This window comes from Penicillium subrubescens (assembly GCF_028828155.1).
Source record: "Penicillium subrubescens strain IBT 31985 chromosome Unknown utg000002l_segment0_segment0, whole genome shotgun sequence".
NCBI lineage: Eukaryota > Fungi > Ascomycota > Eurotiomycetes > Eurotiales > Aspergillaceae > Penicillium > Penicillium subrubescens.
The window spans coordinates 6,768,135-6,786,545 of NW_026643152.1; the positions used below are offsets into that span (position 1 = coordinate 6,768,135).

Consider the following 18,411-nt stretch of genomic DNA (forward strand, 5'->3'; position numbering starts at 1 on the left):
TCTGGCTGATCGGCTTGTCTCATCCAGATATCACGATCGAGACAAACAGCAGGGACAGGGGGTCAGTATGAAAGAATAATATTAGTCGAGGGTCTCTCAGATCTCTGTTCATTTTTCTCAGTCACCCACAACAGGTAACATGTCTCCTTCCACAAGCTGCAGCCAGGCCGCCGAGGGATGAAGTCCACAACCCAATCCAGAGAAACTGGACGTGTCGTGAGAAGCTCTTATGTGAGGGATATCGTCATTGAGACTGAAAGACACAATGAGTCAGTCTATCAGATCTGCCGGAATCAATTAGCCCCTGAAAAGCAGTTATCGTGATGGGAATCAAGGGCTCTTGCATAAACATACCTGCAGCGCCAACAGCGTGAGATGTAGGATACACTCCACACGCGGGCCGACGTGTCGTCGGTTTTGACGTTCGAAGACCGCGGCCTTCTCACGTGATAGCGTCTTTCGTGGTTCCACTGATGAACGCATGGCTTGCAGATGCGCATTGGCAATCCTTATAAGAGGTCGACGACACCAACGGCAGTTGTGAAAGGTAAGTTTGCTCTAATATTAATTTCATCCCTACGAAATGGTTTCCTCGGCCTCCAAATGGTGGCAAGCCCCCGACGACGCCGACCTGGACTACGGATTCGATTCTGACGACTTGGATGCTAGATTCGCCGAACCTGCGAGACTTCCCCACCGCCCACGCACCCGCGAAGAACTAGAGCAATTGGAAGCGCAAGCACAAGCGCAGGCACGGACTCGAGGGCAGGATACTGGGGAGAAAGGAGTGTTTGGAAATATGTCTTCTTGGCTTCACCGACAGGCCGGGTCGCAAAGTTCTCAGCTTGCGACTACGGCGGTGCTGTCTGGTGCTGCCGTTGCTGGTGCCATTTTTGGTTACCAGGCTTATAAGAGGAAGGAGGCTGTTCATGATTTGAAGGCTTCTATTCCGATACTGGATGATGAGCATCCTGCGACGAAGGTGAGCTCTACCGAGGCGGGTTTCTGAGCTCTAGGGTTTCTTCGGGCTTGGGCCGCGGAGCATGCTTTCGGGCAGAATGACTTACTGGAGTACAGCTCACACAATATGGGGTCGCGGACAATGGAGTTCCACTGAGCAAAGAAGATGAGCGCAGTGCTGCTCTGGCTCGTAGGGCGCAGCAGGGCGATTACGATGATGGTGTGCAGCGTCCTATACCTCGTTTTTGTGATTGAAGCTAACCAATTCGCATTGCAGACTTGATTCTTGAACAGCTTGCCCGGAACCGTGTGTTTCTCACAGACGAAGGCCTCGCGAAGCTTCGAGGTTCCTACATTGTTGTTGTCGGCTGCGGTGGTGTCGGGTCGCATGCCGCTGCATCTTTGGCTCGCTCCGGTGTATCCAAGATTCGCCTGATCGATTTTGATCAGGTTACATTGTCCTCACTGAACCGACATGCTCTCGCCACACTAGCCGATGTGGGAACTCCAAAGGTACACTGCATCAGGAGGCGCCTGGAGCAGATTGCGCCATGGGTGATGTTTGATTGCCGGAATGAGCTCTTCGGCAAGGAAGCTGCAGAGGACCTTCTCGGCCCATGGACTCTGACACATGAAGGAGAGGGCCGTCGGCCAGACTACGTGCTTGATTGCATTGATAACATCACGTCCAAGGTGGATCTGCTGCATTACTGCCATAAGAACTCTTTCCCTGTGATCTCATCCATGGGTGCTGGGTGCAAGTCAGACCCGACTCGCGTCGTCGTTGGGGATATCTCGACCAGCACCGATGACCCCCTTTGTCGCAGCACCCGGCGTCGATTGAAGATGCTGGGCGTTACTACCGGCATTCCGACTGTCTTCTCGACCGAAAAGACCGGACCGGGCAAGGCTAGCCTGCTCCCCCTCCCCGAGGATGAGTTCAACAAGGGCAAGGTAGGCGAGCTAAGCGTTCTTCCCGACTTCCGAGTCCGCATTCTCCCCGTATTGGGCACGATGCCTGCGGTCTTTGGCTACACCTTGGCCAACCACGTCATCTGCAGCGTGTCCGGTTACCCGATCGACTACAACACCGCCGGAAAGGGCCGCGACAAACTGTATGATTCAATTCTAGCTGCTCTGACAGGCTTCCTGGAGAAGCAGGTGCGCCAAGTCGGCGGTCAGGATCCCGTCGGTCTCCGTCTCCCCATCAGCAAGGAGGACATCCAATACATCGTGGAGGAGATTTACAGGGGCAAGAGCGTTGTGACCGGCCTTCCGAACCGACTCGTGCTGATTCCTTGGGAGGCGCCATCGCAAGGATTCGAGATGGATCTCACCTGGGAAAAGGATGGACAGAAGCTCTTCAGACTTGATGTGGCGGAATTGGTCTGCATGACGAAAGATGAGGCGACCCGTCACGAACGGGAGGTGCTTCGTGGTGGAAAGAAGGTTGAGGAATTATATGACCAGACGGTCCTGCAGCGGGTGAGCTTGCGGAAAAAGGAGACTGAAGAGTGGAAGAAGCAGGTCGAAGAGTACTTCCAAGTGCAATAGCTTCTGTATTATTTGAGATAACAAAATTAACGTCCTCGATGAGTTTGCATATTGACTGATATAGTAGTTTAAAATGTAGGCGTGTTGATGTTTTTCTCAATGTGGTCTCCTTTCGTCATTCTTGATTTGTGGCTTGTGGCTTAACCTTCTCCGCTTGGAACTCCGCTCAACCAAAAAAAAGGCGTCTGCCTGTTTGCCAAGCACTGCCACTTATCCTTGCCAAGCTCCCTCCGGTCGTGGGAACGCGGGCCTAATGACAACTCCGACAAGTGATTTCCCTCCCTAAATCCCCTACTCGGCTTCCATGTTTTGAGTGGCAATTGAATCTATCGCCACACGACCATGGCAACCTACGATTCCGACCACGAACTCGGCGACTCGTACTATCACGCGACCAATGAACCATCCTCATCCTCCTCCCGCATCGCCCGTATCTCCAGGCCCCTAATCGACTCCGTCCGCAACAACTGGCAATCCAGTCCAGCCTACCGCTCCCTCTCCTCCTCGCCTGATAATAACAAAAACTCCGGCTGCGTCCAGATCGCCCTATCCATCATCTCCGCCCCGCGCTTCCGCCGCTACGTCCTCGTATATCTCGTACTGTTCCTGCTCGGCTGGGCCGGGTGGGCGATGGTCCTATACCCTCGTCTCGAGGAGCGGGGAGCACTGCTGCGCGCACTGGATCCTGCGTCTAAAGCGGATGTTGGGGGGTGGTTTGGGAGTAACTCGCTTCCTCGATTCGATGACTTGACTCATATTCGTACCCTGGATCCGTCGCTGGTGCCTGTAGCTCGGACTGAGGGTGAGTCGAGGGGATCGAGGAGTGAGAAGCGTTTGGTCGTGGTCGGGGATGTGCATGGGTGTAAAGAAGAGTGTAGGTTCAATTGCTCGAATGGCTTGGGAAATGAACTGGATATTCTGACTTGTGCTCTCTTCGTTTAGTGGACCGATTGCTTAAAAAGATCGAATTCTCGACGACGGATGGAGACCATCTTATTTTCACGGGCGATATAATTAACAAGGGACCCGATAGTGCTGGAGTTGTGGATCTTGCCCGCGAGCTTGGAGCTTCGTGTGTGCGTGGTAATCACGAGGACCGTATTCTGCTTCTGCGACATGAGATGGTCACGATGAATACCCTTTTAACGGGCGATGAGAAGAACGTCAAGCTACACGAACCCTCGGAGAAGGAAGCTAAAGAACGTGCGCTGGCCCGCTCGCTGACCGATGAGCAAGCACGTTGGCTTGACGCTTGCCCGGTCATCTTGAATGTTGGCTTTATCCCGGGCATGGGCCAAGTAGTCGTTGTACATGCCGGCCTGGTTCCAGGCGTGGAGCTCGAAAGGCAGGATCCGTCGACGGTGATGACGATGCGAACCATGGACCTCGACACGCACGTTCCCAGCGAGTCGAGCGAAGGTATGAACTGGGCAAAGGTAAGCAGCTTCTTTTGTTGATTTACATTCCAGTGAACTAATGTTTCTTTAGATGTTTGATAAGCACCAGTCCATTCTCCTCTCGAGCCTCAAATCTTCACATGCAGACCCCCATTCGCAAGTAATGACCGTCATCTACGGCCACGATGCCAAAACTGGCCTCAAAATCCGGACATATACCAAGGGTCTCGATTCGGGTTGTGTGAAGGGCGGAAAATTGACCGCTCTGGTCATCGAGGGCGGTGGCAAGCAAAGCCTCGTGCAAGTAAGCTGCAAGCAAGACTACACCAAGGATAGTAAGGAGAAGAAGGACAAAAAGGACAAGAAGGATAAAAAGGCCAAGAAAGACAAAAACGACGATTGATCACTCGTACACCATTGCTGGTCAACGGTTCGGTGCATTGCATTTGGTGGCCTGGCGCTTTCAATTCAATTTAGGGTCTGTACATTAGCTGGATACACTCTCTGGGACATTGGGTCCGCCGCAATCTGCGGCTGTGTCATATATTCATATCGGAGTCGGTACTATCTCGGGTTCTTATTTTACTGATATAATTGCATTGCGCGAGCACGTGCTGTTGGAATTTGATTTCCTTTGTGGAAGCAAACAATTTTGAAATAGGTCCAACGCCTGATGATATGATTAATGCCTATTCCTGATAATGCTAAACATGCCCAAAAGCCCTCGATCTATCAAAACCCGCAAAAAGTTCCACGCTGCCGACAACAACACTCACGACCTTCAATTCAGTCTATACCGGGTAGTAAAAGTCTCCATCAATAGCCCACGTTGATGGCACCGAGAAATCCTCATACCACACACCACCCAATGCATTGATATGAACATACCCAAGCCGGAAGTACTCAGGCTGATTATTGTGCTGTCGCGACCAAGCAAAGTCCGGCACTGAATCACCATCCTTCGACTTAAAGCCTTGATATCGCATGACGTCGTTGACGATTACGCTTATACCGTCGACATGCGCGGGGATATTAGGGAATGAAAAGACAAGGTGGTGCCGGTCCTCGATGTTCGGTGGGTTCATAGGTGGTGGAATGGTGCCTAGACGGCCACCTTCGAGGAGGGAGGCAGGAGTTTGGAGGATAGAATCGAAGCCCCAGCGGGCGATGCCGTTGATGAACAGACCCAGCATTACACCCTGGAATAGGAGGCTGGGACGGGTTTGAAGCGTAGTACCTGGGATGAGGAGGAGTGCAAGGATGTAATGGTGGATACGGAGGTTCATGTGCGGTACTAAGACGAGCACAATGATGCCGATGAGCATGATGCCATAGAGGCGCAGGGTGAATACCAGACGGCCCTCTCGGCGGAAGCCGTGGGCCTGGATGAGGAAGGATACGATGAGAATGCCAATAATGATGATGAGGGCCGTGATGGCACCGGGTTGTTGTTGAAGATCGTGGGGTGTAAGACGAGAGATGGGGATTCGGTCGAAGGTGTCGCTGTTCAGAGCACCAACCCAGCAGCCTCCCAGCCACAGGATGGTTTTATCCGCGTGCGCTTCGAGATTTCCAAGTGTCTTTCGTACACAGAAGTAATATAACGCGAAGCCGACAAAGGCGCCGGGAAGAAATCGGCCCAGCCCGACTTGTAACAAGCCATAGAAGCTCCCCGAGCCAGGTGGGTCAGATGCCATGGCGACCTGGAACCACACGATAAAGAACGTAATGCTGTAAAATATCGGTGCTGAAGTGACGGTCATTGAAAATATCGCCGTGACAAACACGGTGAAAGCGAATAGCGACCAGCGAATATCAAAGCATTCTATCAACTTCGCCTCGCTGGATCCGGAAGACGACGCCTGCCGCGTCAAAACGAAGGACATTGGGAAAGACGGCCTGAACGGGATGCTCTCGATGCCATTCTTGGTGTAGTTCTCAAAGTTATCTCGCTCTCCACGACGATGCAGGATACCACAGCCACCCTTTGAGTCGCTGATCAGTCCAGCATGCAACGCTGACGCACAAATCGACGAGTCGCCGCGGTACAAGCCACTAACGCGACCATCCATCCGGAAGGGTTTACCTCCAATGACAAGTGGTCGATAATTATACGACTGGTTGCCGATATTGTACGGCTCCAGAAGAATGGCTGCAGAACAGCCTGCTGGGCAGCTGAAAGCGAACGATTGCTCATCAAATGGAAGACAAGAATCTCCATTTAAACCACAGTCCGTGGCATTGGTCCTGTTTTCTCACAATCAGCCTTGACCCGATCAGTTCAAGAACAGGATTTAGACCGTACCATAAACGATGGTGACACGACAACTTCACTGGTTTTCCATATCCCGAGATCTCCTGGCCCGCCACTGAGGCTTGCAGCGAAGCAAAAAACACGGCAATCCAGAAGATTATCCCACCAACAAGCAGAGCAATCTTCACACCCTTTCGCGGGGCCCATCGCTCAACCAGACGCGCTGGCGCAGCCTGCCACCGTGGAAACCAAGGCTTGATATGGTAAACATGCGGCGGGACTGGCCCGCGCAACCAAGTGTAGAAGCCGGCAAGGTTACAAGACAGCGACGGGTCGTTCCGATGCGCACTCTGTTCCTCGTAGTCAAAAAAGTCTGAATCCGAGTCATCCAGATCGCGATGTTCGTCTGGATGCCCGGCCGGCAATAACGGTACACTGCCCAGCTCTAGATCGCCATACTCGCCGCTGACTCGGGCTTGGGCTCGGGCCTGGGCTCGCCGGGCGCGTTCGGAGTCTTCTTCATCCTTGTAGCGCGGGAGACTCAAGTCCTCAAGAGAGAAAGTTGGGCTTGCCGGCTCGCCCGATGACGGAGAGGTGTTGGACTTGTGTTCATCGTTCACCCCCCTTTGTGAATGCATCTTTGCATGATGGGGAGGACTGAAAATTAAGGAGTTGCCATGCCAGCACGCAAGTCGACGTGGATGGTCTCCATTTTGCCAAGATGCTAAGTATGGAGCCCCCTGGCTCCCGTTTCAAGGGTCTTAGTCATCGTTCGGGATGGTGTGATCAACGTCATGGAATGATGAAGCCCAAGAGTAATCTATAGAGGACATGATTTCTAGCCAGGGCTATATACAAGATGGCTATAGATCGGAGGCTGAGTTGGCTTGGAACGGCTGCGATTCAGCCACAATCCTGATATGGACGGATCTGCCTACAGACTTAACCTGGAACGGACTTGAGGTTTATGTCATCCCGTAGGGGTCCGTCAAGGGTCTTTTACTATGAAAGGCGCACCCAGCTCACCGGTGCTTTCGCCCCAGCCCTCAATGCCATTATATGTGGTGATTCGTACAATGGTGGCGTCGAAGGTGGTGTATCGCCGTCCTCCAGAGAGATAATATACGCCGCCTGAGTAAGGCAAGTCCACTTAGAAGACATCGATTCGTTTGATCTGGAGTTCTAACATATTTTGTTTGTAAAGCTTGGAGAGATAAACAGGAAATAATGAAGAAATAAGGAGATATGGTGAGCGACTGAGAGGAGTTATCGTCAGAATTATACTTCAGAGTCATAGGTATTTTTCCCATATTGCAATAAGTACTGCAACATGTATCGGGAAAGCCATATCCATTGATTCCATTGACATTTGGGAACCTCTTGTAGTCATAGATAGGGATTGCGGGTCGCGGCAGTACCGATGAGAAAATTCAACGAGGAAAGCCACTGGACCGAGTACCATTGCTGCGGGGTAATAGTGGTAGTCCATAGGATCTCTGGAACCTAGTGTTTTGCCGCAACAACTCTCTCACTCTGGCTCTCGGCACTAAAGCCGAGACCAACATCGATCGGCACAACCGAGCCCATCCCCACGATTGCAAACCATCATGATATCATTGTTTACGTTAGTATCATTTAAAAGCAAACAGATCATAACCACGAATGAATAGCTATCTGTTCTAACCAATTTATAATCTATCTATCACCGTCAAACGCCCCAGTCACCAGCCGCCGCGCCTTTCGTCGAACCGACGACTACACCCCCGGCACGCCCAAATTAAAGCTTGTCGAGGAGAATCTACCGCTACCTCTCGCACCGACCTCGGTGTTGATAAAATTACACGCTATCGTTCTCAACTATAGAGACGCCAATATCGCCAACGGTGGAAACTCGTGGCCAGTTCTACCAAATGGTATCTCTGTAATGAGGCCGCTGGTGAGATTATCGCCGTGGGCGAGAAGGTGAAAGCCTTGGCTATTGGAGACATGGTCGGTCCCATTATTGATACGGAGTACATCTCCGTGCGAGAAGTGGGACAATCCTGGCTTGCTGCAGACGAGGATGGTGTTATGACAGACCATATTGTATTCGATGAGGCTGTCTTGTGTAAGCTTCCAGAATAGCTTGACTGGGTTAGTGCCGCAACGATTCCATGTGCAGGAGTTACCGTGTGGTCAGCATTGAAGGGTATGAGCATTGGGCAGACAGTGCTCATTCAAGTTAAGACATTTCTGGCTCTTCTCATCTACGGCGCATTGACCACTGACATATACACATGTGGAAGGCACCGGGGGTGTGAGTATGTTTGCGCTGAAACTTGCGCGAAACGCCGGACTGAGAGTTGTACTCAGCTCGTCGAGTGATAAGAAACTCCAGCAAATGAAAGAGAAGTTCTTGAGCCCGCCAATTCTAGCGGTCAATTACGCGAAGAACCCAGATTGGCATAATGAGGTTCTGGAGCTTACTGGTGGTATGGGTGTTGACATTGTTGTCGAAAATGGTGGAACTAGCTCCCTGGTCAAGAGCATGAAATGTACTCGGCGTGGTGGTATCGTCAGTCAAGTCGGGTATCTTGCAAAGCAGGATCCTATGGAGCTTGCCGAGTTGTGTCGACCATTATTGACCGGCCAATAATTCTGAGGTGAGTACTATAGAAGTTGGAAATTAATGATAGACATGCTAAGATGAGATATAGGGGTATCAATGCAGGGTCCAAGTATGATATGGAAGATTTTTGTGCTGCTTTGTCGGCTTGTCAGACATCGCTTGATGATAGTATTGACAAGGTCTTCCCGTTTGAGCAGGCGGAGCAGGCGGAGGAGGCAGTTCGATATGTTTGGGAAGGGAGGCAGATCGGAAAGGCTGTCCTTAAGCTTTAGAGCCTTTCTAGACAACCATGCGGAAAATCAGAGAGCTACGTCTCTACTGCTTCATACTACCGCCGATAATGATAGGACCGAAAGTACCACAGATGTCATTGCATTAATACTCAATTCAAAAGAGTGACGATCACTAAACACCAAACGCTCCAATAGATGTATCCACCAAGGGTATCAACGTAAGTCGTAAATCATCGGCCTCATGATCATGAGGAGATTGCGACGAGATTGCAAAGAAAGAAATCATTAAACGATCCGCATTTATTCGAGGATCCGCAGGGGTATGGTGTAAGGCAGTTCTTGGAAACCGATAGCGAGTCATAGTCCTCTTCACTCAAAAGGAACTGGAATCAGACATTACGTGTCTCGCTCCGATCACCGTTCTGTGTGCTAAGTTCAACTTAGACGGCAGGAGCTCCACGACGACCCCAGCGGCTGCGGCGAGTGCTGTTGAATATAAGTCAGCAATAGCACAGGCTAGAAATTAGATTGTATCGAGTAAATCACTTACGTTCCAACACCGTGATCCCGCACACGGTAGGTGAACCAGAGACCCTGTAAAAGAGAACTTTGTTAGCCTCTTTCATAGCCACAGCATATCACCTCATACATACCACAATAGCAGACGCAAGCCAGACAATAGCAGACAGGAAGCTAAACGCCTCGGCAGCCTTCCAGCGCCCACAAAAGCCATCACCTCCGAAGCGCCAGGACCAAATGCTCCCGCATGGCAAGTCGTGAAGGTAGTCGACCAGGATACCGAAAGCAGCGAACCAGGCAAAGGAAATCAGAATATCAACTAGAGCTCGAGTCAGTATTTTCATGGAGGTTATAAGTGTCATGGCCGAGGTACGTACGAGGCCAATTGAAGAAGCCCGAGGAGAAGGGTATCAACCAGATTAAGCCGAGGAGAATAGAGAGTCCGGCAATCACTTCGGTGTAAATCCAGCGGCCATCGGACCAGCCATCGATCTTGTCAAACGAGGCGAGGATGTGTCCGACAATACCTGCGACGACCTATAGAGCCACTGTTAGAGGTGCCTGATGCTCCCGGGAGACAAGAGAAGTCGGTGGGACATACAGCCGCAAAGGCAATCTCCGCGATGCGAAGCGGAATGGAAACGAGGCGCGAGACGACAGGCATGGTGAGTGAGTAGTGAATAGGAAAGCTGGGCTTTGTACTGTGGATACTCAAGCTGTTTGAAAGATCTGGCGAGCTACAAAAAAGAACTCAGGCGCAGTGTAGCGGGGACAACACGAGGTATATAAAGCACACAAAGTGGGCACGTTGCACGAGCAGGCAGATGCCGAGCTCATGGAGGTGCAGACCCGCATCGCAAGCAAGGGCCCAACTTCCAAAAAAAGCAGATAGGAGCCACAAAAACGCGCACAGCAAGCTTCTACGTAGTCGTCCACACGAGAATTGACCCAAAAACAAGACCCACTGGTCAGCGTAGAGTCCATCCCAGCAGCTGATGTCGTCAGATCATCCCCGGAGCAGTGTAGCGTGCACTCGGCATAGTGGGTTCGTCATTCAACGCCATGCATCATTACTGATGTATGGAGTACAGGGAATAGAGGCCCAATCTCTTTTTCTCTTTCTTACTAGTGAACTACTGGGGTCTGGCTTTGGTCCACGAAGATCGTCCCTCTCTCCCTTCGTTGGGTTGGCCGCCACTGATGCAGCTGTTTTTGTGGCTGAACTTCATCCAACCCGAGCAAGGAGCTGTCATGGTGCAGCACCTGTCAGAATCCGGCTCCCACGAGAGAAACCGGAGGGAAGTTAAGATGACTGGGGTGTGTTCCGTGCCGGGGAAAGGGACGTATCCCTGTTTTTTGGCCGGGCCACAAGCCTCAAGTGATGCGTTGGCCCATGTTGGCTGTAGGCGATTCGAGAATTCGAGTCGGGGGTAATCTCGCTTCGGACCAACCTAATAATGGCTCTTGATCCCGTGGACCGTTGCAGATCAAATATCATTGGTGTTGGCTAGGGTCCTTGTTTGACTTTGGGGTGGCCGTGCTCCACTCAGGGCGATCATTGCAGCCTAAAGGATGGTGCAGAAGTGCGCCCTTTGCTTGGGGACGTGGCGGTGTTAGCCCGCCTTTTGGTCGGTATATACTTCGTCATGGACATGCTGGAATTATGTGAATATGTCCTTGAAGCATGGGATCGGAGCAGCAGAAAATAGAGAACAGTGGCATTGTCAGAGCATGGAAATAACACCCTTGCCGGACCATTCGATTCATCAAGGTACCGGCAGCCATTCAGCCCTATGACGTGGGGCCGTGGCACGATGATGAAAGACCAGCCCCCAATTTCCCCCTAATTATTAATATGCACTAGCGTGACACCTTTGCATCATATCAATATCAATAAACTTTGTATACAACCGGATACTTCGGCATATGTCATCTCCCCCAAACAGCTTTGATTTAGCGCGTTAAGCTTAGGGAGTACAAGGTCGCAAATCAATCTATGGATGCGACTGGTTTGTAAAGCAGCTACCCTCCCGTCTACTGTATTCTACAGAAAGACTTGAATGCGTTGCATACATTAGGCTTATTAGACATCGGATTTCTTCATATGTTTCCCAAGGTACCTTAAAAATGTACATCGACCGAGTAAGATATCAGGATTTGCGTCTTCGGTGCTGTCTTCTGCATAAGAGAACTCGTCCTTGATACCCACTTTTGTTTTCTATTCTTATCTTTGCTCAGACGGTCCTCAAAAATGGACCTAAATTATAAGAGACGAATTTCCTTTCTAATTGCTAGTGATTATATTGCAACTGCACAATCGATACTAAAAATAAGGAAAGCCCTCCCCTCACTACACCACCACCGGGTATCATACAACTATCCCCCAAAACGAATTAAGGTAAAGTCCAAAGCGAAAGATATACACGCCAGAAAAAAAGTCGCACACATGTCAACCTCCCAGTAGCTCCTCCACAATTATCCGGTGTGGTTCAGCTCAGGTATGCTTCTTATCTTCCAGGAACCACGCCATCACGTTCTGGAACACCCCCTTGGCTCCCGTCTCGATGACATCTCCATGGCACGGAATCAGCCGATCAAAGTCCCACCCGTTGATACGCTTCATCGACTCGGTGAACGCCGGGCGGTCCTTAGAAGAGAGAATATACCACGCGAATCGTCGCTGCCCCGTCGCAGAACCATTAATCGACAACAACGGAAGCATCAACTTGGTCAAGAAGTTGAGCGGGTTACCACCCCCGGTCCGGGAGTACTGCTCATGGGCCGGCAAGTTGAAAAGCAGATCGGCCTCAATCACCGTGCGGGAAGGGCGATGCAAGAACACCAGTTCGCGCGATCCATGTCCATGAACGTACTCGGTGTCAAACTCAGCGTCGAACTCCTCCGATATCTTCTGCGTCTCATTTTTCTTGAAGACATGCTCGAATGTGGCATCGTGGTACTGCTTGCTTGCTTGGCGCTTCTCGTATAGGCCCTGCGGCGCGAGAATGGATGCTTGGGGATATGCCTCCTTCCATGTGCTGATGTGTAGATGGTGTTCGAGATCGGGGGCGGCGATGTACTTCACATTTCCGCCGAGAGAGTCTACTTTTGCGCGTACCTCCGGAGTGAGGCCGACGGGAGAGAAGACTGCGAGGGCACCCGTAGAGAGCTTGACTGCATTACGCAAGGGAAGATTGATTAGCTTCGCTACACAGCTGCAAGGGCTTCAGACTGCTCACCCAGTGTTCCTCGGCCGCCGAAATGAAAGATGCCAAAGCGCGCAAACGGCAAACTCATGGTGACGATATTGGACGTGACGTCGCGAATCACCATCGTCGCCGACGGGTTAGAGGGAAAAAGTTGCGGCATATTGAAGATCTTGCGCGTTGATCGGATGGTCTGCGTGAGCTCCTGGCGTTGGGGTGTCTCAGTTAGTGGCAGCTGGACACTTTGCGAAATGTGCAAGTGTGCGAGTGGTATATTTAGTCGTTTAAACTGCCGCTTGCTCGAGTTGATTGCTTTTAAATGCGCGATAGGGGCTTCTGTCAGAGAAGCGGCGATTGATCTGGGCGATAAATCGACAGCTTCCCGCCAATGACGTAATAATGTGTTGCAGCTTACTGAATGGGCCGCGGCCTCGGCCCACCTTGCACCTGTCAATTGCATAAGCATTTTAGGCCATCGAATCTGGGCCCACGAGCATTGAGCATTGCAGTTATGGATCAATACATAATTCTGTGTTATGAAGATTTAATGAATTTCGGAATGCATCGCATCGGAGAAAGGACTTAATTAGGGATATGTGATAGAAGACTTGACCCGTTCATGGATCCCTCTTCTGGCAACAATTTGGAATAGAATGTCAGTTTTAAGTACTAAAGATAACGAATCATATTCAGCTGTGTTGGCAAGATCAACCTTAGTAATGACATCAATTACGAATTTATGCTTCTTCTTTCCGTCAGACATCCAATTTATACTCCATCTCCTTCAATCGTTAGCGAGCGCCCTAGGCACCATGGCCAAGTCTTGTTGTTCCCATCACGTAGGGGATGTAACTCATATGTATCTAGCATAAACCTGGCCACTGTTACGTTGGCAGACAAATGATAAAGTTGGGTACAGCATTACAGATATCGATCTATTTATAGGCATAAAACAGTAGCACTGGCACCAGGGTATCTTCATAAACGCCAAGCAGAAACAACCAAATCACTCGGTCCGGAAACCGAGGCTCCTAGCCGTACCAGGTCTGACCGGTCCCCTCCCGGGTCTCCTCACGGTGGGGGATGATGCATTCCTTGATGTCAAATTCCTCCACGATATCGCGCCAGGTCTCAAAATCCAGGCTGAAGATGGCCTGGTACTTCTGAATGCGCTTCGCTTGCGCCTCATGTGGTGGGTACGGCACTGCGTGGTCTAAATAATCGTTAGAGGTGGGGAAGTAAATAGCTGAACAGCCTGGGGGTTACTCACAAAGAGTCGGAGTTCCACGATCAGACATGGAAACGCCAGCGTGGCCATCGCGGACCAGGAAGCTAACATAGAACAGGTTCTCAACGCTTTGACCGAATGATTCAGGATCAATGCAGAAGCGGAAAAGGCATACGCCTCCAGTCGGGGAAGTATGGTGCTCGTGCATCACTTCCAGCACCCTTGCCTCAGTAGGATCTGGCTCTTCGTTCAGAATGCTGTTAACCTGGTACTCGATGTCCTGAATGGTCTTGTTGAGTAATTGGTTGATCTGGCTACACATTGCTGTCAAGTTCAAATTCTCTTTCTGACCAAGATCCTCCTGTGCGAGGTCCTGGGGCTGAATAGCCTGTGTAGCATCGAACCGTTCACGTCCCGACCGCTGGATATTCTGTCGAGTACGCTTCTGGACTGACAGTGGGCCTAGCAAGAATCCGGAGACGGCGGGTCGAGAATTGTGACGAAGACAAGCCATGCGGCCCAGCCAGTCCCAGTTCATTGCGTCGCCGGAATCTCCCTCGTCACCGTCATTCGGGTCTCGTTGGGTTTGGCGGTAGCGTTGTCGTCGCTGAGCGCTCCCCTCATCGGCCAAATCGGGTCCACGGCGCATATATGAGATACATTTAGAAACGAACTCATCCACATCGATACCCGCTGAGGAATCTCCAAGCGCAAGCTGCGCGGTTTTCTTATGGGTGAGGTCGGCTGCGTTGACGAGGAGGCGCGAGTCAATGGTGGCGTCTGAGGTCTGCTTGACTTTTGCGAAAAGCCCGTTCGCCGTCTCGAGAGTTTTGAGGATGCCATCGTTTCCAGGCTGCATATACTCGGTGCGTGAGTCTGATGCGATGATGATCAGTACGAGCTGTTCCATAATAATTTCCTGCTCTAGGATATCTCACCATTAAAATCAGAGGTAAGATCTCTGTAGGTCTTTCGAACGCGTCTTCGCTCCTCTTCAGGTTGGTCAGGATCGTAGAAACGAACATCTTTCCGTTGCGACAGTCCTTGCGACTGGATATTTGATGTGCGATCAGTCAAGCGGCGACGCTTGGACTGATCATTTCGGGACGGCATCTGGGCAGTGGAACGCTTGTTGACGCTTCGTTGACGATTCTCTTTATCAGAGGATGAGTCTGGCGATGAAGGAGGGCCGGAGCTGTAGGTGGTTGCTTCGTCCAGCTGAGATTGCGCGAAGCGGGCCATTCTCAATGGGCACTACTTAGCGCCAGGTACAAATGACAAATGCGGAAATCGAACAAAGAAAAATAGTCAAACAAAGAGCGCAGATAAAAGTCTAGGATGCGCGAGAAGATTCTCTGAAAAGTAGGGAATTGAGCTAACAGAGCACACCGTATTTTTGATAGATAGAATTCCTGATGTGACGGCTCTCCCGTCGCGTCGCCATCGCGTATCTCACGTGGCCGTGTTCAAGAGTGGGACATTATCACCTGATCTTATCATCGATCACAAGATGCACACGTGATGATAGCTGACTAGTCCCCGCAGGAGCTCCCGAACCCCGAAGACTGCCCCCAAGTTCCACCTCGAGCTTCAATGTGTTGCTGAGGGGCTTACGAGGATGGAGGCATTCACCTTTGCGCTGTCCACTCAGGTGGACTTGCCTGTCTGCCTTAAGGTGTAAGTGACTACCCATCAAACTAAAGCTATGTTGTATCTAATAGTCCCAAAGTGGCTCGTTAGAGGGCAAACAAAAGCAGATTCCCTTCTCGCAACTGATCAAGAACCCGGAATCGCGATATCTTGGGTCCTCTCAAAATCCCGCTTCGGATCTTTTTGTGACCGCTCAGCTATGGTCCGACTCGAAGCCTCTGGGTGTGCCATTACAAACCGCTTACAGGGCCTTCAAAACTAGCCGAGTATGGAATGAATGGCTGCAGATGCCCATGTCGGTCAAGGACGCCCCACTCAATTCTCAACTGGCGATTACGGTCTGGGACCTTTCCCCGCTGGCGGGCGATGGGCCACAAGGACATGATATTCCTTTTGGTGGAACGACAATCTCGTTGTTTGACAATGAGGGCAAGCTTAGAATGGGACGGCAGAAGTGCAAGATCCATCGCCATAAAGCTGCAGATGGCTTTTCTTCAACTTCGACCCCATCTTCACCACCACCAAAGCGGCGAAAACACAACAATAGTACTCGTGACATTATGGGACTATCATCGGCCGAGGCAGAGCTAGAGCGGATCGAGGTCCTGATCAAAAAGCATGAGATGGGTGACATCACTCGCATTGATTGGATGGACCAAATGGTCTTCCGTCAACTGGAGAAGCTCAAAATGCAAGCAGAGGAGGCCGCTCGTAAAAGAGCTATTGCCCGGAAGACAGCAAAGCAACGGAGGGGCCGAGCTGGAGGTGATGAGGATGATAGTTCCGATGATGAGGAGCTGGACGATGAAAACTTTGTGCTTTACGTGGACTTCCCACGTTTTGATCACCCCATAGTTTGGGCCGATCATCAATACCCGCCTCCGCCAATCTCGTCCTATTCCCAAAACGTATCCAACCACCCGACCTCGACATTAAAACCTGTTCCAGAGGTTCGCTTCGGTCCCGGGATTGAAGGCGCTGATGGCGCAGGCGTTATCAGAATTTATGACCCTGAAGTGGGCCAAACCGGAAATCCGTGCGAAGACAAGCATCGAAGGTTAATTCGCAGCCATCGAACTGGATTCATGGATCGAGACCTCAGGCCGAACCCGAAGAATCGTGATGAACTGAATGTCATTATGTCGTACGAACCGACACAAGATCTCACAGCTGAAGAGAAAGACCTGGTTTGGAGGTTCAGGTACTATCTTACTCGGGAGAAGCGGGCATTGACCAAATTTGTGAAATCCGTCAATTGGCGTGATGAAGGCGAATCTAGACAAGCCGTGGAAATTTTGCCGAAGTGGACCGAGATCGACGTTGATGATGCTTTGGAGCTTCTCGGGCCCACATTTGACAACCAGGCCGTGCGCTCCTATGCCGTGGCGAGATTGCGCAAAGCTGATGACGAGGAACTTGATTTGTATCTCCTGCAATTGGTGCAGGCTTTGAAGTACGAAGAGAGCTCAGAAAGTGAATCAGAAGAGGCGACGCATGACTCCTCGCTGGCCAACTTCCTCATTACGCGTGCGGCCAACAACTTCAAACTTGGAAACTCTTTGCATTGGTACCTCATGGTTGAATGCGACGATGCCGGTCCAGGCACCTTGTCAAACCAGCGCAGACTCTTTGCTCGTGTTGAATACTACTTCATGGCGGAATTGGAAATGATTCACGCTGAGCATCGAAAGACCCTCCTCCGTCAAGGTGAACTGATTGCCGTTCTTTCAAAGATTGCCAAGGATGTCCGCTTCTCCAGGGACCCCCGACCGGTCAAGATTGAGAAGCTCAAGAAGGCTCTGCGTGACCCAAAGAACGAATTAATTCATATCGACCCGCCGCTGCCGCTGCCGCTAGACCCCGACGTCTCAATCATTGGTTGCTACCCTGACGATTCCAACGTTTTCAAGTCGACATTATCTCCATTAAACATCACATTCAAGACTAGTGATGGTAAACGATACCCCCTTCTGTTTAAGGTTGGCGATGATCTTCGCCAGGATCAGTTGGTCATCCAAATCATTATCCTGATGGATCGACTTCTGCAGAAAGAAAACCTGGACTTGAAATTGACGCCATATCGTATTTTGGCGACGAGTTCTACGGCTGGTGCCGTTCAATTCATTCCATCCATTTCTCTTTCCGCGGCGTCTGCCAAATACAAGTCAATTCTCGCCTATTTGAAAGAGCATAACCCAGATGACAACGAGCCTCTTGGCGTTCGAAAAGATGCCATGGACACTTACATCAAGTCTTGCGCTGGCTACTGTGTGATCACCTACCTGCTGGGCGTTGGTGACCGACATTTGGAGAACTTGCTTCTAGCGCCAGACGGCCACTTCTTCCATGCTGACTTTGGTTTCATTCTCGGCCGCGATCCTAAACCTTTTGCTCCCATGATGAAGCTCTGCAAGGAGATGGTTGAAGGAATGGGTGGTACAACTTCTCCACATTACCTGCAGTTCAAGCAGTATTGTTACACCGCTTATACGACGCTACGCAAGTCTGCAAACCTAATCCTGAACCTCTTCAGTTTGATGGTTGATGCCAATATTCCCGACATCCGGGTTGAGCCTGACAAGGCTGTCTTGAAAGTGAAAGAACGCTTCCACCTTGAAATGACCGAGGAGGAGGCCATTCGTCACTTTGAGCAGCTGATTGGCGATAGCGTCAATGCCATCTTTGGCGTGGTCATTGATCGCCTGCATGAGTTTGTGCAAGGTTGGAGGGCATGAGATACCCCTTGCGAGGGAGCTCGGGGATGTGATCAATGAGTGGTGAATAGAACTTGATTTTTCTATT

The 18,411-nt window shown here is 50.8% G+C and overlaps 8 protein-coding genes across 8 annotated transcripts; 4 read left to right on the top strand and 4 right to left on the bottom strand.

Annotated features, from left to right (window-relative positions):
- The first annotated feature begins 562 nt into the window (after nt 1-562).
- N7473_003781 (tRNA threonylcarbamoyladenosine dehydratase) lies at nt 563-2,552 on the top strand. Its single transcript, XM_057149721.1, has 3 exons — nt 563-982; nt 1,078-1,180; nt 1,238-2,552. Exons 1-3 carry the CDS (start codon nt 584-586, stop codon nt 2,512-2,514), a joined length of 1,779 nt encoding a protein of 592 aa, XP_057013375.1. The 5' UTR covers nt 563-583; the 3' UTR covers nt 2,515-2,552.
- A 304-nt stretch (nt 2,553-2,856) lies between these two features.
- N7473_003782 (putative serine/threonine-protein phosphatase) lies at nt 2,857-4,314 on the top strand (the record flags this gene model as incomplete). The annotated part of the gene is made up of 3 exons (XM_057149722.1): nt 2,857-3,388; nt 3,457-3,950; nt 4,003-4,314. 3 exons carry the CDS (start codon nt 2,857-2,859, stop codon nt 4,312-4,314), a joined length of 1,338 nt encoding a protein of 445 aa, XP_057013376.1.
- A 388-nt stretch (nt 4,315-4,702) lies between these two features.
- On the bottom strand, nt 4,703-6,803 carry N7473_003783 (uncharacterized protein; the record flags this gene model as incomplete). Its single annotated transcript, XM_057149723.1, has 2 exons — nt 4,703-6,158; nt 6,217-6,803. 2 exons carry the CDS (start codon nt 6,801-6,803, stop codon nt 4,703-4,705), a joined length of 2,043 nt encoding a protein of 680 aa, XP_057013377.1.
- Nucleotides 6,804-7,772: 969 nt separating this feature from the next.
- Nucleotides 7,773-9,045, top strand: N7473_003784 (uncharacterized protein; the record flags this gene model as incomplete). Its single annotated transcript, XM_057149724.1, has 5 exons — nt 7,773-7,789; nt 7,894-7,990; nt 8,029-8,272; nt 8,451-8,733; nt 8,862-9,045. The coding sequence occupies 5 exons, from the start codon at nt 7,773-7,775 to the stop codon at nt 9,043-9,045; spliced, it is 825 nt and encodes a 274-aa protein (XP_057013378.1).
- A 74-nt stretch (nt 9,046-9,119) lies between these two features.
- N7473_003785 (MARVEL domain-containing protein) lies at nt 9,120-10,298 on the bottom strand. Its single transcript, XM_057149725.1, has 5 exons — nt 10,127-10,298; nt 9,903-10,062; nt 9,660-9,844; nt 9,557-9,600; nt 9,120-9,492 (listed from the first exon to the last, which is right to left on the bottom strand). Exons 1-5 carry the CDS (start codon nt 10,187-10,189, stop codon nt 9,447-9,449), a joined length of 498 nt encoding a protein of 165 aa, XP_057013379.1. The 5' UTR covers nt 10,190-10,298; the 3' UTR covers nt 9,120-9,446.
- Nucleotides 10,299-12,019: 1,721 nt separating this feature from the next.
- Nucleotides 12,020-12,894, bottom strand: N7473_003786 (uncharacterized protein; the record flags this gene model as incomplete). Its single annotated transcript, XM_057149726.1, has 2 exons — nt 12,020-12,699; nt 12,765-12,894. The coding sequence occupies 2 exons, from the start codon at nt 12,892-12,894 to the stop codon at nt 12,020-12,022; spliced, it is 810 nt and encodes a 269-aa protein (XP_057013380.1).
- An 868-nt stretch (nt 12,895-13,762) lies between these two features.
- N7473_003787 (non-structural maintenance of chromosomes element 4 family protein) lies at nt 13,763-15,201 on the bottom strand (the record flags this gene model as incomplete). Its single annotated transcript, XM_057149727.1, has 3 exons — nt 13,763-13,944; nt 14,002-14,835; nt 14,898-15,201. The coding sequence occupies 3 exons, from the start codon at nt 15,199-15,201 to the stop codon at nt 13,763-13,765; spliced, it is 1,320 nt and encodes a 439-aa protein (XP_057013381.1).
- Nucleotides 15,202-15,577: 376 nt separating this feature from the next.
- On the top strand, nt 15,578-18,344 carry N7473_003788 (phosphatidylinositol 3-kinase VPS34; the record flags this gene model as incomplete). Its single annotated transcript, XM_057149728.1, has 2 exons — nt 15,578-15,636; nt 15,689-18,344. 2 exons carry the CDS (start codon nt 15,578-15,580, stop codon nt 18,342-18,344), a joined length of 2,715 nt encoding a protein of 904 aa, XP_057013382.1.
- Nucleotides 18,345-18,411: the final 67 nt, after the last annotated feature.

Excerpts from the sequence above, each read along its gene's own strand:
- N7473_003781 (XM_057149721.1), top strand. The coding sequence starts at position 584 with ATGGTTTCCTCGGCCTCCAAATGGTGGCAAGCCCCCGACGACGCCGAC. Across the intron at positions 983-1,077 it reads ATGAGCATCCTGCGACGAAG|CTCACACAATATGGGGTCGC; the intron begins GTGAGCTCTACC and ends ACTGGAGTACAG. Across the intron at positions 1,181-1,237 it reads GCAGGGCGATTACGATGATG|ACTTGATTCTTGAACAGCTT; the intron begins GTGTGCAGCGTC and ends TTCGCATTGCAG.
- N7473_003785 (XM_057149725.1), bottom strand. The coding sequence starts at position 10,189 with ATGCCTGTCGTCTCGCGCCTCGTTTCCATTCCGCTTCGCATCGCGGAG. Across the intron at positions 9,845-9,902 it reads GGGCTTCTTCAATTGGCCTC|TTGATATTCTGATTTCCTTT; the intron begins GTACGTACCTCG and ends CTCGAGCTCTAG. Across the intron at positions 9,493-9,556 it reads CGGGATCACGGTGTTGGAAC|CACTCGCCGCAGCCGCTGGG; the intron begins GTAAGTGATTTA and ends TATATTCAACAG.